We start from the raw sequence: 19,561 nt of genomic DNA on the forward strand, positions 1-19,561 counted from the left end.
ATTTTAAATAAAATATGGGATTAGGTTTTAAGACAGCGAAATCCTCGAATTCGAAGATTTAGAAGAACGTATCGAACAAATTTCAACACCACTAGTATCAACAAAGTTAACTAATATAAAACTCAATTAAATTCCTAAAAGACACAAACCTGTGTTTCACATTTGAACAGAATTTCGTCCTTAATGACATAAAGTATGCGACCTAAAAATCACACCAAACCAGATAAAAAGAATTGACAGCTGTTACTTTGCGACTTTCACACGTTTTCTACCGTAGTTTCACTAACTTCCTGATCTGAAATAAGTAAAACACATAAAATACATTTTAACAACCTTTCTTTCTGCTTTGTTTATTTTCAACACGATGAAATTAATAAAATCTCCGTTTCAATTGTTGTCAATATTTGGACCGTTTATTTTGAAAGTGGTGTAAGTCCATTTTCTCTTGTTTCAAGAAAATTAAAGGTTAACATATCTGTTAATTAAAAAATTAAGGCAAATTATATGAAGTCTGGCAATGTTTCTACTGTTTTATCAATATGTAATTTGGTTATATAAAGTTCTTTTAGGCGTATTTTACTAAAATGATGTATACTTACGGGCTGCAAATGGACTTACACCACTTTCAAAATTAGACAATTGTAAAAATCGTTTAATTTCAATTTTGAAAAATCAAATATCACTTAAAATATACTTCATATTAATCCAATTTTGTTTACAAATAATGACACGATATAAAATAGAAGTAGTATTTTAAATTTTAAACGCTAATTACATTGTTAAAATTACAAGATATTGATATTATTTACTTATGCTCTGCATGTGGCAGGCAGTGTTTTGAAATATGCATGATGCACCGGAGGTATATAAGGTAATAACTGCTTGATGTCTTTATATTTTTCATAAGTAATAGGCCTGGCATCTTGGTACAATGGCGCCGGGGCGATTTTTTGAAATTTTACCGGTCTTCCAGGACGTGTAGGTAATAAATTTATAGTTTTAAATTCTTTGTCCTTCATCGATGTTTTATATAAAATAGTGTATGGTGCACCTTTGGAGAAACCTCATCCAACATATTTGCAACCAATTTACCTGTTCTCCATTAGTGTTTTTTCTTATCTGTTTTTTAATTGCATTTTGAAGATTTTTTTATTGAAACGAAATTCTCTCGTTTCATTTCATGTAAAATGAATTTATCATGTTTTCTACATTGTGTTATTACATCATAATAATCCTGTGGTGTACCTTTGATAAACCTCATCCAACATATTTGCAACCAATTTACCTGTTCTCCATTAGTGTTTTTTCTTATCTGTTTTTTAATTGCATTTTGAAGATTTTTTATTGAAACGAAATTCTCTCGTTTCATTTCATGTAAAATGAATTTATCATGTTTTCTACATTGTGTTATTACATCATAATAATCCTGTGGTGTGTACAGAAAATTCTTTTTTCGCAATGCCATTTCTATGATGCCAAAATCTGCATCGTTCGGAAGGTATGAATGCCCCGATCAATACACTTGCATAGGATAAAAAAGAACATCACGTGAATTGATATAGTAGAATATTTCACATTGTAAAGAAGAAATAGGTTATGTTACCTACTTATTAGAATTTTCATATATTATTCTTACAATGCAACTAGACATTTCTATGCAATAGTCCAGTGTTTCATAAAAAACAAATCCTTAGAGTACTTCAATCCGAATTATCTTAAATAATATCTATTTGTGAGTGCACAATCTCCGGAGCAAGTGATACTTTATACGTTATATGTGTAGTTTGCACACGTTTCAAGATTTGTGGTCTCTGAAATTTTCCTCCAATTTACTTGTATACATACACATGCAAACTACCTAAAAAATCAATACGAGAACATAAACCCTAACGTCCAATAACTTCAGTTTCTCATTCATTTCAGACTGCTCTGCATACTGGAGCTGGGACGCAGCAGCAGCTTCTAGAACCGAGAATGGCGCAGCTAGAAACCTTGGAGGCAAAGGTAATAGAAACTACCGCGAAAACAAAAGTTCTACCGCTAAGAACTTTTCATTGTTTCGTGCAGTATTCAACGACTATATGTTTAAATAATATAGTAATGGGAAAAAATTTCGTTAGATAACACTGACAAGGTGCAGCGTCCAAGTGATACACGCTGACTTTTATAAAATTCTGCGTATAGTTAGAGAATTCGAAAATATCTGACGTTTATTATTATTTTCTTTTTATGTCATCCTTTAAAGTTGGAGGTTGAAAACCTATTAATAACTCGAAAACGAATTCAGGTAGAGAGAAATGTTAAATATAAATTTCGTCTGATTTTTCGCGAGGAATACCTTGTAAATTCACTATTCAAATTCCACGAGAAGTCAAATGAAATACTGCATTTACGCTAAACAGCTATTAATCTTTCTTCACCTTATAATAATTTTCGTAAGTTGGGAAAAACATATATTTGTGAGATTTCTTTTATAGTTGATAGAAAATATTCAAAAAAGTATATTTCCAGCTATGGTGGCGCTATCTACGATCTTGCCTAAATTCGGCAAGATTGAACAATTTTCCCCTCTCTCAATTCATTCTCGAATTGTTCTAATCCTTTCTAATTTTTCAGCCCCAACTTCAAAGAGCGATTTCACCCCCTAAATGTAACAGTCGATAACAAAGAATATTTTCGGATTTTCTAGCAGTACGCGAAATTTGATTAAAATTAGCTTCCATCACTCGGATGGGCGTCCCTTGGAAGAACTTATAAATCGTACACTTTCTCCGTGATTGCAGTTACATTCAATTATAACATTTCGCCGTTCCCGAATAGGAAGTTGTTACCACATCCGCGATCGTTCTTTTCCCCTTCGAGGTTTTTGTCCAAGGATCCGCATAAAAAGGCAAGTATATGGAAGCCGATTTTAACCGTACCGTCGGAAGAAACCGAAGGCGATGTTCCGCGGTTATTGGCGGGTCGGCAATAGCCCCTGGCTTTTTAAGGCTGTCCAACCAGTGATTTATATGCAGATGCATGAACCGAACTGTGTTTCGTTCGGGGCCCTTCACTCGAGTTTGGGCCTCTGGGACCCAAGCGCACGCGGGTGCCATTAAAACTGCCCCACGTCCACATACGACTGCGCAGTGGCGCAGCATCCTTTCCAACTGCTTTTTTTCACCGCAACTATTTCGAAGGAAATCTGTAACGTTGTTACGATGCAAATCGTGCTTTTCTGTGTAAAATTTCACGCTAAACTCGAAGAAGACAAGCGAAAATTTTGTTTATATATGTTTACAAAACAATATGGGAAGTATAAAAATAATAGGAGTTAAAAAGTGATTTTATACAGGCTGAGTCACGTAACTTGTTCAGCCTGAATAGTTTCTGAAGTATGTGTTCTGCAGAAAAGTGTTTTTTAAGGGAACATACGTTTTTTTTTTAAATAATACATTTATTTAGGAAGGGAACTTTGAAGGGAGCGGTGAATTTTCTATGAAAGTATTAAGCCAAATTTAATAATTAAAACGTTGCTCATGGTCTCACTACTTAGGTGTTCAAAGTGATACCCATTCACATCCATACACCTGTGCAATTTCTTGATTAAGGACCGAAATTGCCCACTTCTTTACCATTCCACAGTTTGATCTGTACCTTTCTCTCTAATAATCGTATAATTTACAGAAAATTTCATAGAAACTATTATTTTATTTTTTTTATATTTTATAATTTCCTCATAGAAAATTCCCTGCTCTCTTAAATTTTGTCACAAAAAGGTACGCGTTTCATTTAAAAAATTCCAAGTCACCACGATAATATCTCATGAACAAATACGTTACTTAAAAATACCACTTGAGGATATCTTCCCTCGAATACCGTACAATTTCCATGTAAAACACTTTTTCATAGAACAGATACTTCGCAAGTTACCCAGGGTGGACAAGTTACGCGACTCATCACGTATCCAATTTTATTCTACATTGCAAATCTAACTACCAGCAAAGGTATGCAAACGCTTGACAATAAATAAACATATAAACATGTTACCCAGCATGACGGTTTTCCAGTCTTTCAGCTCACCGATACGCTTCTATCGAAAAGGAAAAGCACGTGTGTGTGTGCATGCTTCGTCATATCCGCAGTAACCCTGTGATCTTTTATCGCACCTTTCGCTGTTAGCAGCTATATTTCGTGTGCTTTTTCAAGGTGCGATTAATGCACGTTGTCAGCCTCGTTGATGTGGTTTTGATTTCTTTGGGCACGCTATAAAAATTCATCCCGATGTTTATGCCTGAGTGAACCAGCGTGAAGTCGTGTTTTGTCATCCAAGAAGAAAAAACGGAGGCAAAAGAAAGAGTGGAAGAAGGGACGAAAGTAAGAGAAGACAGAAGGAGCGTGCTGTGCGCAGAGGAGGGATAGGCTCCATATGAATAATGAAGAACTTCGGCTCGAAGAGGTTGCATCAACGTTGATAGGATATCTTCCTGTCGGGAACCAACGATCTTCTTCAACTGGACGACGATCTTTCTCAATGGAAAGAAATTTCTCGTTCATATTCCCGCGTATCGGTGCTTTCAAATTTCCCGGAGTTTTCAGAAGTTCAAATTTCGACGAGTCAACATTGAGGATAAATGGAATTTTTTCGTAACTTTACGTCCAACCTGGATAAGAATATTACTTCGTAGGACTCTTTATAGAATCTTGAGATTTTCAAATCTTCTTCAGATTATAAATGCTTTGAAATTTCAACGAGTTTCTGCTCTGGACAGTCAACGCTGAGGATAAATGAATCTTTTTCGTAACTTTACATTCAAGCTATTGCAGATAAGAAGATGGTTGTGTATTGCTTCGTAGGACTCTTTACAGAATCTTGAGATTTTCAAATCTTCTTCAGCCTACAAACTCGTAAATTACGATCGACGTTACTAAGTTCACCACTGTATTAATCTTAGCTGGTCTGTTGAAAATAGCATACGCACGTCAGATACTTTTGTCGGTTGTTTTTTTAGAAAATCGACTTATCGATAACGAATAAAATTTGATCTTCGTAAGTACGATGAATGGTACATTTTTTAATCGGTGATTCTTTCTATTTATCATTGTATTTCGTTTGGAAATGTATCGGCTAAAGTCAGGTTACAGTACGCCCTTGGGACCAAAGACTCAGACAGATCTGGTCGGCAAGATTGCAGATCCAGAAGTCAATGCCCCTTACTGTCTGAACGGCAGTACCCAAGGCAAGATTTCGTCCCCTTACCGTGCTCAAAACATGGCCCTTTGGAAATTCGTAAAGGTCCAAGGTATTCTCTGAGATAGGAATTTACACTCTGGTCGAAACAACTGAAACTCAATTTTGTACTTTTTCAACGGATTCACGAAATGTTTACCATTAAACGGTAAAGAGGCGTTTCAATGGTAATACAAATTTTATTAGGTAATCAAAAATTTTTTCAACAGCTGAAATTGGCGGGTCGATATCGTGTATTAAATTTTGTTTTTATACACGGTAGTCGTGAGGAAGGAATTTGCTGTTGGAATATTCCTGCATTTTTTCGTGTAAGTGTAAACTTGGAAAACTGCAGTGACAGCTGTTGAGTATATACACCACCGGCCAAAAGTTTGGAATCACCTGTCAATTAACATGAATATTGAATCTGCTACTAATTCTTTATGAACCTGAAATTTATGTTGTGGAAACCAATAGCACTTGACCTCATTTCGATTGATTTGAATGACAAAAGGTTCCTTAAAAAATTCTCAAAATTGCTAACTTTTTTTTAGAAATTTTTGTGTAACTTACAGTGAACAGTGATTCCAAACATTTGGCCGGTAGTGTAAGCTCAGCGTATGAAGAAGGTTATGCAAATGTTAGGGTACTTCAACGTTGGTATGTAAAATTCAAGGATGGTTACTTTTCACTGAAAAAATGGGAAGAAAAATGATTGAAAAGAATCCAGGGTAAAGAATACGAAATTTTGCCATATTTTCTCGTATTCATTCGACCTTTCTCCAACAGACAATCGTTTCTTCAAACACCTGAAGAATTTTTTTAACGAATAAATTATTCTGAAATGAAGACACTGTAAGGGTAGCGTTCGAAGGATTTTTGAATTCAAAGACTAATGATTTTTTGATACTTGGAAAAAGGGAAAGGTGCATAGAATTGTGTGGAAATTATTGACACAATACCGGCCAAATGTTTGGAACCACTATGCATTGCAAGTTATACAAAAATTTCCAGAATAAAGTCAGCAATTTTAAGAATACTTTAACCAATTTTTCCTCGTGCAAATTCGAAACTTTTGGCCGGTAGTGTGTGTAAAGTTTGATTTCAGAAAACATTTCATATGCACCAATGTAATAGTTACTTGTTGTTTAGCTATTTGATGTTTCAGTAAGAAATTGTGGTAACGAAACATCTCTTTAGAAGATGCACAACCGTGCTCGGTTTGTTAATCTTTCATAATCGAATTATTGTTTGCTTGTGAAGAAAAGTAGACTTCGCTACAGTTCCCCCTTTGACCTGAAAGTTAAGAGCTAATAACTACCATAAATAGACTGCTTAATAATTTATTGTCGTTTATTGATGCGCCATTTCGATCAATATTTCAAACTTACCTTTGAACGCTATGGAAGAATGTAGTCACCCTCGCGTTCCACAACTTCTTCCCATCTTTTTGACTAATTACGCCGTCACTGTAAAATTTCTTCGGTTTTTCATTCAAATATTTTTCACTCTTACTCCTCGTAGAGGAGAGAAATATGTAATTCACGAAGCAAATGATAATCTGATGGGGTAATATCCAGAGAATATAGCGGGTGTGATCAAATTTCCCAACCTAATTACACATGTGGCCTCGCATAATCGCGGTGAAAAATCACTTTGTCCCAATTTAACAGTTTTGGACATTTCACCCCTATTATTCTGCACACAGTGCACGTCTGAACGAATGCTTTCATTTCTCGAAAGTAATTCTAAATTAGGTTCCTAAAATGGCCTGTTATACGAAACAAAGGAGTAATACAAAAAGGGGGTTATGTTCCAAAAGTGAAGGAAAACGTGCTCTTATATTTTTATAATTAAGAGAGATATCTCTATTAAAGCACTTTTCACCAAAAGTGTACCATATTAATATGTATTTTTTTTATTTCCGCCAAACATAGTTCTGGAGTGCAAATTAATTCACAAAAATGGAACACATAATTACCATTTCTCTAAAAAAAGGTTGAAAAATTCTCACCCGAAAATGTTTAATCTACGTATAACGTAGTAAAACAAGAGAAACACAAAGTTTTAAAACGTATGTACTTAATACTCGGCGAACAAAATGAATTAAAAATTCAAACAAATACAGTCAAATCCGATACGACATCCACGCTCGACAGAAAAGTTTCAAATGAGATATCTTCTGCTGTTCAAAACTCTTATTATGTTTCATAGTGTTCGGGTATTTCCCTAATTCTCAAACCGTGTTACCTGTACGCAATGCAAAATATAGCGACCACGCTACAAGGATAAGCAACGAAAGAGGAAATATTTTTCAAAATAAAGATAACACACACGACGTTATAAACGATAGAAATTTCCTTTGAAAGTAATATACCTAAGTACGCACAAGTGTCGACAATTTGAAGAAGAAAACTTACACCGTGCACGGTTGAAATCGTGCAAAGTTGTGTATGCAAATCGTCTCGTGTCAGAAATGTTATTATTGTTGCTACAAGTTGAGCGAATTCATTGATAGTTTAAAGCATACGCAAGGGCGAAGTAGAGACGAGCACGGACCCTGTCCTGTTGGTATAACTATTGTAACGCTCGGTTGCAGAGTGGGGTGGCAGGATTATCTCAGAAATGCGGGTCTTCTCCATACAAATTCCGCAATAAATATCCGCTTCCTGCGTGCACACGGCGACTATCGTCCTCTTACAACGTAACGTGTACACCGCGTTTCTACATGCGAAAAAATTCGCAGAATGTTCGTACAGAGATCGCCGTCCATTCGTTCCCAGTTTTCCTTAGCAATGGGTGGACAAAATGGTAGATTCGATCCAACGCTTCGATTCACGTGGTGTCTATACTATCTCGTTGTTTAACATCCTCCGTGTTTCGTTCTTTCTTCAAACTGCAGGGGAGACTGGGGTTAAAAGTTACAATTTTGACGAAACGTTGCAGTTATTTTCTTCACTATCAACTACTCTGTTTTTTAAGTTTATTGTACTTCAACCCCTTCGCTGTTCAGTGAAATAACAAAAAGCGGTCAAAAAATGTTCGACTTTCTTTATAATTAGTATTGCTTCTATTTATGGTAAAAATACGAGAAAGAACACGTTTCACCTGTGTTCCACTGCTATTCCTAAAGATATTCTAATAATTAGTCCGAGTATGGAAAATTTTGAAGCATATTTTACAATAATCTTTCCTTATTCGTTTTCATATTTTTTTCTTTTTGTTTTTGGATTTCTTTTCCAACCGGTATGCATAGCCCAACGTTACATTCTTCACAATAATCTTTCCTTATTCGTTTTCATATTTTTTTCTTTTTGTTTTTGGATTTCTTTTCCAACGAAAGGAATTAAGCGATAAGATCCCGCTCTGCCCGTACGACGTACGGACTAAACAGCGAAAGGGTTAAGATTCCGAGCTTACATTTAACATACTGCAGTTAGTTTTATTAATGTTGCTATTACTTTGTTCTGCTTGACTTGATGACCTGCTGTATTTGATGTCACATCTAAGTTATGTTTTTTTTTTAATACTACTAGGTTGGTGCATGTGAAACGTTTCTTGAAATGAAACTTTAAATAGATTGTGTTTCTTCAAAAAATAATATGTTTAATCAAAATTTTCCAACGATTAACTAACTTCATTGTTTCAAATGTAGAAAAATTGTTGGTTTTTGAATTAAAAAATTCTTCGAATGCCACTTTTACAGCGTCTTCATTTCGGGATAATTTATTTGTTCAGGAAATTATTCAGGTGCTTGAGGAAGTGGCAGTTTGTTAGGAGAGGATTTGGCAAAATTTTGTTTTCAATGATTTTTCTTAAAACGTTATCACCTTCCTTTCGGCTCATTTTCCAATAAAAAGTGACCAATCTTGAATTTTGCAGGCCAACGTTCAAGTGTCTTAAAATTCACATAACCTTCTTCAAATGCACAATTTCAAATGCATAAAAGAATTATGCGAATATCCCGATCGTTCATCTTTTATATCACTTTAACTACATTTATTTTCAATTGTTCCTAGTTGAAATCCTTTCATGAGTCTGCTAGATCTTCGATGCACAATCTTCGAATTTCAAGTGAAATAAGATTGTAAACCTATTAAAATCAGAGGTTTTATCTCACAACCGCGAATCTTTACGCCGTAAATCTTAGTTGGAGATAATCTCACAAGTGCACGTCAAGTAGCCGACGCGAAAAGGCTCGGTGAGCGAAGAACATGCGAAGCAAGAGAAGGTGACACTTAGAAACCGCTTATCTTACCTGTAGATGAAAATAAACGCCTACAGAATGTAGCAGATTCTAAATCAGCTTATTCGTTAATTTTCGAATAGAAAAGGATTCCTTTTTTTAACGTTTATCATGTTGTATCGTGTAAGTTATTTCGAAACGTACAATTAAATAGTTTTAGAAAGCGAACTGGCGTAATGAATTGCAATATTAACATCGAAGCTACTTAATTGTAAGTCACGTATTAAATCTGAAAGAACGTGTTTCATAATTATTAAGGAAAGTAATAATTCCGAAAGCAAGATAACGTTAAATGTCGAGAATTAATATTGCGTTCACTAATCGTTAGTATTTCACTCGAACAAAACTGAATAAGAAGGTACCATTCTTGATCTATGTTTATCCCTTGCAAGTAATGTTTGCAACACTTTTCAAAGTATTACCAGCTCAACTTTTAACTGTGTAAAGTGAAGAGTCTTGTAAATTCTGCTTACCGATCATTCCGGAAGAACAGTATTAACCTACAATCTACAGGGTGTCCCAATTTTTACCGATCAAACTTTGCCAAACTTTGTCAGTACGTTCTACGGGCGTAAGTAAGAAAAACGTGTTATATAAACATAGGTCGTTTGAAGCCTTGTTAAAAAGTTACAAGAAAAATACGAAGGAAATGGTAACGAGATATAAGACAAGAATGGCACTGGCAAAAGTTACGCCCAACACTACCTCATTCCCAACTGATAGTATTAATATTTACGCTTAGGATAAGTTCTACTCTGTTTTTTACTACTGATGCATTAGAGATTTTTTGAAAATTTTTCTCTAGAACTGCTCATACAATTAACAAATGTTAAACCAAAAATATCGCAGTAGATGGTAACATAGACGAATAAGTTGGTAAATTGGCCCTGAGCCAATAGGCGCAACTTCTATTAAGGCAGAAATAATATTTAAAAAAAAGGGACAAAGATTACATCCAACACTTTCAACAACGTCAGATCGTAAACACAGTTCGTATGAACAAACTAAATAGATGTACATATCGCTGATCTATTCCTATTTTGTATCATAACCTCAAATCCGTTACCATAACCTTACTATTTCATATTTTCGTCGTAACTCTTTAACAAAGCTTCAAACCACCTATGTTTATATAACATTTTTTCCTTATTTACACCTATGGAATAGGGTGACAAAGTTTGATCGGAAAAAATTGGGACACCCTGTATATTTATATGGAATCAATACTGTCGTGATATCCTAACATACTGTCCCTTTTGGCAACATGGAAAGGGTTGATGCTTTCTTCTTTCAATATTATACTGCTTGAAGGAGGATATGATATGATAGTATTGTGGACGCAGTATGTCTCGGATAAAGAGCGGACCACCGAGCGGGCAGGGAAGAACAATGAACCGGATATCCTTAGATTTCAATATTATTCCTTGTATATACCTCTTTAAACTCGAAGTTTGACACTTTTTTTTTTTCAAACACAGCTTGCTATCTATGTGCCTAGAAACGTATGGAAATTGGTAAGAATTCATTGTGAAAACTGTCGTGACAGAAATTTACAACTTGAGAATGTAATGTAAAACAATTGAAACATTGTTAAAATATTATGTAGTTAAATATGGAAGTACAGGAAGGTATGTACATATAAAATGGGCTTCCCCGTAGAAGTCTCTGTGCAGCACCTCGGTAAAGCTTGCACATTTTCATCTGGAAATGAAGCTATAAGAAATTCTCAAAGTGATGGCGGTTGGCTTCGATGCATAATTGAAGTCTAAAAACCATTCGGTCTAATAACACAGTTTCTTCTGTTCTGCAGTCGATAATACCGATGAAAATAAATAACACAAGTTAAGATTAAATGTAAAGTTGCAGAATTTGGCATTTTATGCTTTGTAAGGATATAGAAAAAGAATATATAATACTATAGCGGTTGAAAAACCTTGAAATCTCAAAACAAAAAATGGAGAGATTTTTCTTTTTATCATTTTCACTCTAGACAGTTTTCTCATGTACATATATACAATAAAAGAAAATAGTTCAAGTGAATATTATTCAGTTTTGTAAAATCTGTACGAATAACGATGAATTAATACCACCTTCCATTTAAAAGAATCTAGGTCCCCCATTTGTTTCTTCTAAAAATGACTACAAAATAATGAGTTGGACACTAAAAGGTTAGCTCTCCCCTGTACAATTTAATTAAAGCAACAATGAAGTGGATATCTTCATTAGTTTCTGAAAAAACAGTTTGTAACACTTTATTTGAGTCACCCTGTACATAAACAGTGGAGATATTTACGTACCCCACTTTGTACATTTTCAAACTCTTGAATTTTCTATGGTTGGGAACGTAGACTTATGTCGCTTTTGTTAAGTTTGCATATATTCAATTTACTTTGATTACAACAGCAAATAATACAATAAAACAAGTATTTTCAAGGAAAGGATTTATTTATGAAAATTTGAAATTCAAAATTATAACCTGTTAAAATACAAAGTTCTTATAAAGTGTACAACGACTTTTGTGACTGACAATGTGTGTGAATACAACATAACTAAATACCATAAAGTGAATTATAGTTATATTTAATTCATCCAATCCCTCGTTAAAGCTCTTCTAGATTATCTGATCATATAATTCTACAAATACAGTATCTTACTTTCTTTTTTTATCAATGATTGTAAAATGACTGAAAAATATATTTGGTAAACAAGAAGTAATACAAGAAGTGAAACTTTTACAGTCAGTTTTAACAATCCTAGTATCAGTCAGAAGAAATTGAAAGAAATACAAGCAAACACTTTAACCCCTGTACTGAAATTGGGTCAATTTGATCCAAAATCAAGTCACAAGTTCTTTTTCCTTTGTTACTAAATGTGTCATTAGGACTCAAAATTTAATTTAATTTTCGCTGAATATCTGATAAACATTGATAATGTTTACAAAGGGGATAAAATTTGTACGATTTTTTTCCATGGAAACCAATTATATTTTTTTCCTAGAACTTCAGAAATTCCGCAGAAGGGTTAAGAGATGAGTGGAATGTTTGGCAATGATTACGGAGGATATCCGGTTAGTTGCATATTTTCTGCAAGCGAATCTAGTCGGTGGTCTCGTGTGGGACACGCTGGGCGTGCAAGGTCTCGTACCGCATCCTCCTCTCTGGTTGCTGCGCAGTCAAGGCCGGCATTGACCTTCTCCGCGCTATATGCCAGCAGGAGAGACAAAGTACTGCTTTCTCAAGGACCATCGAGCATCGTGTGCAGTACTGATGTGGAAGTCCATTAAGGTCGAGACATCCGTTCCAACCATCGTCACAAATCATAGGTTTAATGGAACGATAAATTTGTATTCGTACTGCGTGTCGTTCCGCCGCCCCCAGTTTCGACCGTCTTTAAAGCACACCCATAAGCTAGAGTATTTTAGAGCAACAAGTCACCAGAAGCTCGCAGGCAAGAATTTCGCGAAGGAACTCGAGTGACTTGTAATTTTGAGGTATGAATTTCTGCGAGACACACTGCTAGCCGAAAGCTTGCCAATTTGGAATTCGTAAGTTATTGGAACACTTACCGAATGTGAAGCGTACTGGAATGTATCGAAGTTCACTGAACTCTGCTGAAATCTACCAAAATCCACTGAAATGTACTAAAATCTACAAATCTACTCTATTCTGTTAATACCTATTGAAGTCTCTTGAAACTTACAGAAATCTATCAAAATCCACTAAAATGTACTAAAGTCTTCAAATCTGATGAATTCTATTAAAATCTACTGTATTCTATTAATATCTATTGAAATCTCTTAAAACTTACGGAAATCTACGTACTGAATGTGAATCAAGCCTCTTTGTCATTGCAAGTTTAATATAAAATTATTTGACTCACGAAAGTCGTCACAAAATTATTAAAAATTATTCAAGTATCTTAAAGTATAACGAGTATATACGTATATCTATACTAATATACGACACTAACTTTGACGAGGAAATATAATTTAAATCATGCGATAATTTCTGTACGAACGTAACGGGTGTCCAAATACTTATGAACGACGGTGTTCATACATCAGTATTGAATCTGTTAACAACTGTTCCTTGTGTATTTTGAACGAATGTTGCAGAAATCAATGGCGATTTATTTCGTCCAGGTAAATTTGAGTAATGAAAAATTCGTAAAGTTGCTTGCAATGTATAGTGTTGTATGTGTGCATGTATACACTACCGGCCAAATGTTTGGAATCACTGTGCATTGCAAGTTGCACAAAAATTCCCCAAAAACGTTAGCATTTATAATGATTTTCTAACGAATTTTTTATCATTCAAATCAATCGAAATGAGGTAAAGTGCTATTGATCTCCACAATATCAATTTCAAATCAATAAAGAATTAGTAGCAGATTCAATATTAATATAAATTGGCAGGAGGTTCCAAACTTTCGGCCGGTAGTGTATGAGAAATACGTGAAACAAAACGACTTTTAATAAGATTGAAAGTCTTTGCACTTTCTCGTAAACATCTCTTTTTATAGGAATTTTATGATCATTTTATTCTATCAACGCCACTAAACAAGATAAGAAACACTTACACTGCCGTTGATAAGTATTAAGACACCCGTTAAGTTCGTGTAGAAAGTATTACATGTTTTGAATTAGGTACATTTCCTTGCCAAAGTTAGTCGTATATTAGTAAAAATATTTCTATACTTCTAAAAAACGAAAAATTGAAAGAATCAAAAGAAAATTTGAATAAAATACGCGACGAGAATTGGGGAGAAGCATAAGTTAAACGCGTAAAAATATTCAATAATAAACGAACTAGCGATGAAGCTGTTATTTCAATACGCGATGCACTGACTCTAGTATTTACTAAAATTCAAAAATTCTCGTATAAATTCCGAAAATAGATTATTAATTACGGTAAACTACTGAGACGGTTTAATTAAGGGTGGGCATGGTGCTGCTTTAGTTTGAAATGATTTATAAACACATAATTAACAGAGGAAAAACCGTGAAACGGCAAAACGTCTACATTCTAATTGTTATAACATGTAAACAAAACTTTAAATTTAGTGTAAACAGAAAAAATATATAATACAATTTATTTCACGGTATTGCAACAAATAAACGTTGAATAAATATTTAATTCGTATAAAAACAATTATTTAACGTAATAATTTTACCTTCACTATGGCTATTCTTAATCTACGACCACAGGTCAACCTGATATCTAATCCTTACGAACTTTAAATTCAGTCTAAACTGAGAAAATATATAATACAATTTATTTCACGGTATTGCAACAAACAAACGTTGAATAGATTCTTAATTCGTATAGAAACATTTATTTAAAATAATAATTTCACCTTCACTATGGCTATTTTAAATTTACGACCAAGGGTCAACCTGATTTTTAATCCTCCGAACTTGATTTCACAACGAGAAAGTAATAAGATCGTTGAAACGTACTTATTTGTCAAAGAAACTTGCAAAAATGTATAAATAATAATATGTAATGTTTTAACAAATTTTTGGAAGTATAAATTAATAATAAAATTGTGAAAATTAATAAATTATACGTTATTATAACATTAATAGAATTATGACTAAACCGAAGTTCGAAGTCGAGTATTTAAAGTCTGATATTACGTGCCTAGCGAGTGCCGGTAATTGTTAAAATTTGTTTAATAATTAGTAATAGAAATTCTAATTGATTCTAATGTATACAAGTGTTACAAGAAGGCTGAGTGTGTACAGGGTGGACATAGACTAGCTAGTAGCCCCCGACCACTCTATTCACATCTCAGAACCTTCAGGTCAAAATACGCCGCGAAGTGTCTAGGGCCCAGTATAAAGGGTAAATGATTTCGCGGGACATCGGCGGGTCCTTATATACCTGCGGTACCCTCTCCCCAAAGTCATTAGCAAAATCGTCGGTTAGGTCAGGCGGGAAATTTTCGCGGGAGATTTTCGCGGGAGATTTCCGATATCGTAACACGGTATAATTTATCAATTTTCACAATTTTATTAAAAATTTATACTTCCGACAATTTGTTATAACATTGCATATAACAATTTATACGTTTTTACAATATTCTTCAATGGAAACATAGGTTTTAGCGTTCTCGTTACTTACTCGTGGTTAAATTAATTTCGTAGGGATTAAAAATCAGGTTGACCTGTGGTCGTAGATTAAAAATAACCATAGTACAGCTAAATTTATCGTGTTAAATAATTCTTCTTACACGAATGAAAAATGTATTCAACGTTTGCTTGTTACAATACCATGAAATAAATTATATTACACATTTTCTCTATTCACACTGAATTTAAAGATTATAACGATTAAAAATCAAGTTGACCTGTGGTCATTTATCAAGAATAATCATAATAAAGCTGAAATTATTGTGTTAAATAATTTTTTTAATACGAATTAGGAATTTATTCAACGTTTGCTTGTTACAATACCATGAAATAAATTATATTATACGTTTTCTATATTTACACTAAATTTATCGTTCTATTCTAACAAGCAAACGTTGAATAAATTCCTAATTCGTATTAAAAAAATTATTTAACACAATAATTTCAGCTTTATCGCGAAGTGTCTAGGGCCCAGTATAAAGGGTGAATAAGTTCGCGGGACATCGGCGGGTCCTAATATACCTTCGGTACCCTCTCCCCAAAGTCATTAGCAAAATCGTCGGTTATGTCAGGCGGGAAATTTTCGCGGGAGATTTTCGCGGGAGATTTTCGCGGGAGATTTTCGCGGGAGATTTTCGCGGGAGATTTTCGCGGGAGATTTTCGCGGGAGATTTCTGTTACCGTAACACGGTATAATTTATCAGTTTTCACAATTTTGTTATAAATTTATACTTCCGACAATTTTTTATAACATTGCATATAACAATTTATACGTTTTTACAATATTCTTCAATGGAAACATAGGTTTTAGCGTTCTCGTTACTTACTCGTGGTTAAATTAATTTCGTAGGGATTAAAAATCAGGTTGACCTGTGGTCGTAGATTAAGAATAACCATAGTACAGCTAAATTTATCGTGTTAAATAATTCTTCTTACACGAATCAAAAATGTATTCAACGTTTGCTTGTTATAATATCGTGAAATGAATTATATTATACATTTTCTCTATTCACACTGAATCTGAAGTTCATAATGATTCAAAATCAGACTGATCTGTGGTTATATATCAAGAATAATCATTGTCAAGCCAGAATTATTATGTTAAATAATTTTTTTTATACGAATCAGAAATTTATTCAACGTCTGCTTGTTACAATAGCATGAAATAAATTACATTATACGTTTTCTTTATTTCCACTAAAGTTAACGTTGTAACAACCATCAACGAAGACGGCGACAAAAATTTGCATTCCGTGAGAGGAAGTGAGAGGGACGACTCTCTATCCTAGTCGTCAATCAAATAATTGCGAAACGATAGAAGCTTCTAGAAAAAACTAGCTTGCGATCCGCGGTAGATTCGCGGTTTTACGCGGGAGACTCGCGGTTTCGCGCGGGAAAACACTTAGCGACGCGTCTTGTTGATAAGCCGCGCTTCATTAGCAAGGCTCAGCTATAAATACCACGGCCGCGGACACGGCCAAGCAGTCGTGCTGTACTCTGCTGGGAGAGAAGGAGGTACTACCATCGGTCGCCCTTCAGAGTGGGATAGTACGGAGCCTGGCTTTCGGACGCCCTTACAGCACAGGAGAGTACGGGGACTGACACCTGGGTCACTCTCTGGAGGAGAAAACGGCTGGACTATCCGCCGGTCGCCTCTGAGAGAGGAGAGTACAGGGAGGTTACCCGGACGCCTGAGGAAGCTCGGAGAGGATTGCTTAGTACTTCTGGTGGTCCACAGTAATTGTTATAAATCGTTTTATTCGTTTCGTTAATATTGTAACGGAGGAGTACGGCTGCGTAAAGTCGGACGCCCGAAAGCAAAAGCAACAGCTCGAACACTGCATTGATTTGTTCGAAATTATTCTGTGTTTCGTTAATATTGTAACGGAGGAGTACGGCTGCTTAAAGTCGGACGCCCGAAAGCAAAAGCAGCAGCTCGAACACTGCATTGATTTGTTCGAAATTATTCTGTACCAAACATTTAACATGTATCGACGAAAGATAAATAAACTTTTGTGTGTTTTTCCCAAATACCAAAGAAAATCCTTTCATTCCGAATATCCTACTACAACATCCTTTTCTCGAGATTGTGCATCTTGTGTGTAATTTTGTGTCTAATTTCGAACGATACACAGTGTGTGGAAAGCAGCGTGCTCAAAATTCAATTTTTCAACTTTAATATTTAAGAAAAAATTTCGTTTTCTATGAAATGGCAACACTTTTAAGTTTCCAAACCCAGAAATCCAAATATTTTACTCTTTTCAGATAACCAGATGACCTAGCTTACCTGTGACGATATCAATAATAAGTAACTAAGTTTAAAAAAAAGTATATGTTTTATATATTACGTGAGCGCAAAAGATATAAACTAAATATACAGTGGAACCTCCATAACTCGAACCTCAAGGGAAGTGATAAAATCTTCGAGTTATAGAAATTTCGACTTATCGAGTTTTCCACAAAGAGAAGTCATTAGCAATATCGTTTTCCTTTCTTGATCCACTTTTTACTGTTTCAATTATGTTTATTTTATCAGCCAGTGTTAATGTTTGTCGCTTGCGTTTAGAATTCATTTTGTTACATATAATCCGGAGAAAAGAACGAGAAACGATAGAACTGTGCTTTAACTTGTTCCTTCGATCTTTCACAGTAAACTGCTTTTGTGATCAAGACTCGTGCACTGTTTATCTCTGTGAAGAAACAAACAATTGACTGTTATGTAGAAATTAACTTGGATTTGTAGAGGTCCGAGTTCTTTTGAATTCGAATTGTAGAGGTAAACTACGTGTTAAACATGCGACAAATAATTCGAGTTAACGGAAGGTTTATTTCGAGTTGTAGAGATTTTTACAGCGAAGCGGAAGGGAATGAAGAAAATTTTCGTCTTACAGAGATTTTCGAGTTATCCAAGTTCCACTGTGTTTAATATGTAAATCTAAGCATTTGATGCATAAGATGGGTACGAAGTGTAAGTTTAAGCACAGTATTGACAATTATTAGTCTTTGTTACTCTCTTTTCAGATGGCCAGCATAGAAGTATCTTTATCTACCACACCGAGACGGAAAAAAGGTGGAAGTATTTCTGGTGGAATCACGTCACCAGCTGGTCACCGAAATAGAGATCATTACAAGGAATTAGATGCTCTTCGTGTCGCATTACGTGACAAAGAAAACATCATTCAAACGTGAGAAACTTCCCTAAATCACCGCAATCTACGAAAGATATTAATATGTAATAGATATTATAAATATTAAAAGAATAACATTCGTTATTTTGTGCAGTATCTGAAAATTATAGCTTTAAAAATAACAGGTTGCTGACAAAATATTATTCATTTCCATAAACAAGAGATCGTTGCTTTACGACCCAGATATTTTGGCGCGTTCCTATGTACATATACCATTTTTTTAAGAAACTGTAATTTCCATATTTAAATTTTCTACAATTGTCATTTGAAACCTCAAGCACCTCGAAAAATAGTAAACCAATAATATAAGAATTGTATTAATGTAAAGCCACATAATTCTCTATGTTTTCTTTTTTAAATCAATAAAAAATAGCCATATTATTGAGGATCTTTAATTAGCGAATAAAGATTGACTCAATCGACTGCAGAGAAAAAAAAACGTTTATTGATAGAAATGAAATACAAAAAGACGGAGGCGAAAACCTGAGTGAAAAACAGTTACTCAGTTCGGGGTTGTCGCACGACTACATAAATGCGGAAAAACATTTGTTATATACTCGGCATCGCCCCACGGTCAGCGGACCCATGGCTTTTATGGCCCGGCCTGGGCCTATGTTAAGCAGAGAAACTCGCAGTAGGAGAAAAAATTCAAAATATAATCTATTCTCAATACATATAATTGATTAAAGCACACGTGGGCAACTCGCGGCCCGCGACTTCTTTTAATTTAGCCCGCGATCCGTCCCCGCGAAGTCTTTAAATTCGGCCCTCTTCGTTTTATA

At 34.7% G+C, this 19,561-nt stretch overlaps 1 protein-coding gene across 1 annotated transcript in view; it reads left to right on the plus strand.

Moving 5' to 3' along the window:
- LOC108579092 overlaps positions 1 to 19,561 on the plus strand; it is a 48,202-nt gene that overhangs the window by 13,869 nt on the left and 14,772 nt on the right. The window contains exons 3-4 of the mRNA XM_017942535.1: positions 1,924 to 2,004; positions 18,613 to 18,776. Coding sequence (XP_017798024.1) covers positions 1,924 to 2,004; positions 18,613 to 18,776 — 245 coding nt within the window. The remainder of the gene's footprint in view (positions 1 to 1,923; positions 2,005 to 18,612; positions 18,777 to 19,561) is intronic.

Source organism: Habropoda laboriosa, unplaced genomic scaffold (assembly GCF_001263275.1).
Source record: "Habropoda laboriosa isolate 0110345459 unplaced genomic scaffold, ASM126327v1 scaffold42, whole genome shotgun sequence".
NCBI lineage: Eukaryota > Metazoa > Arthropoda > Insecta > Hymenoptera > Apidae > Habropoda > Habropoda laboriosa.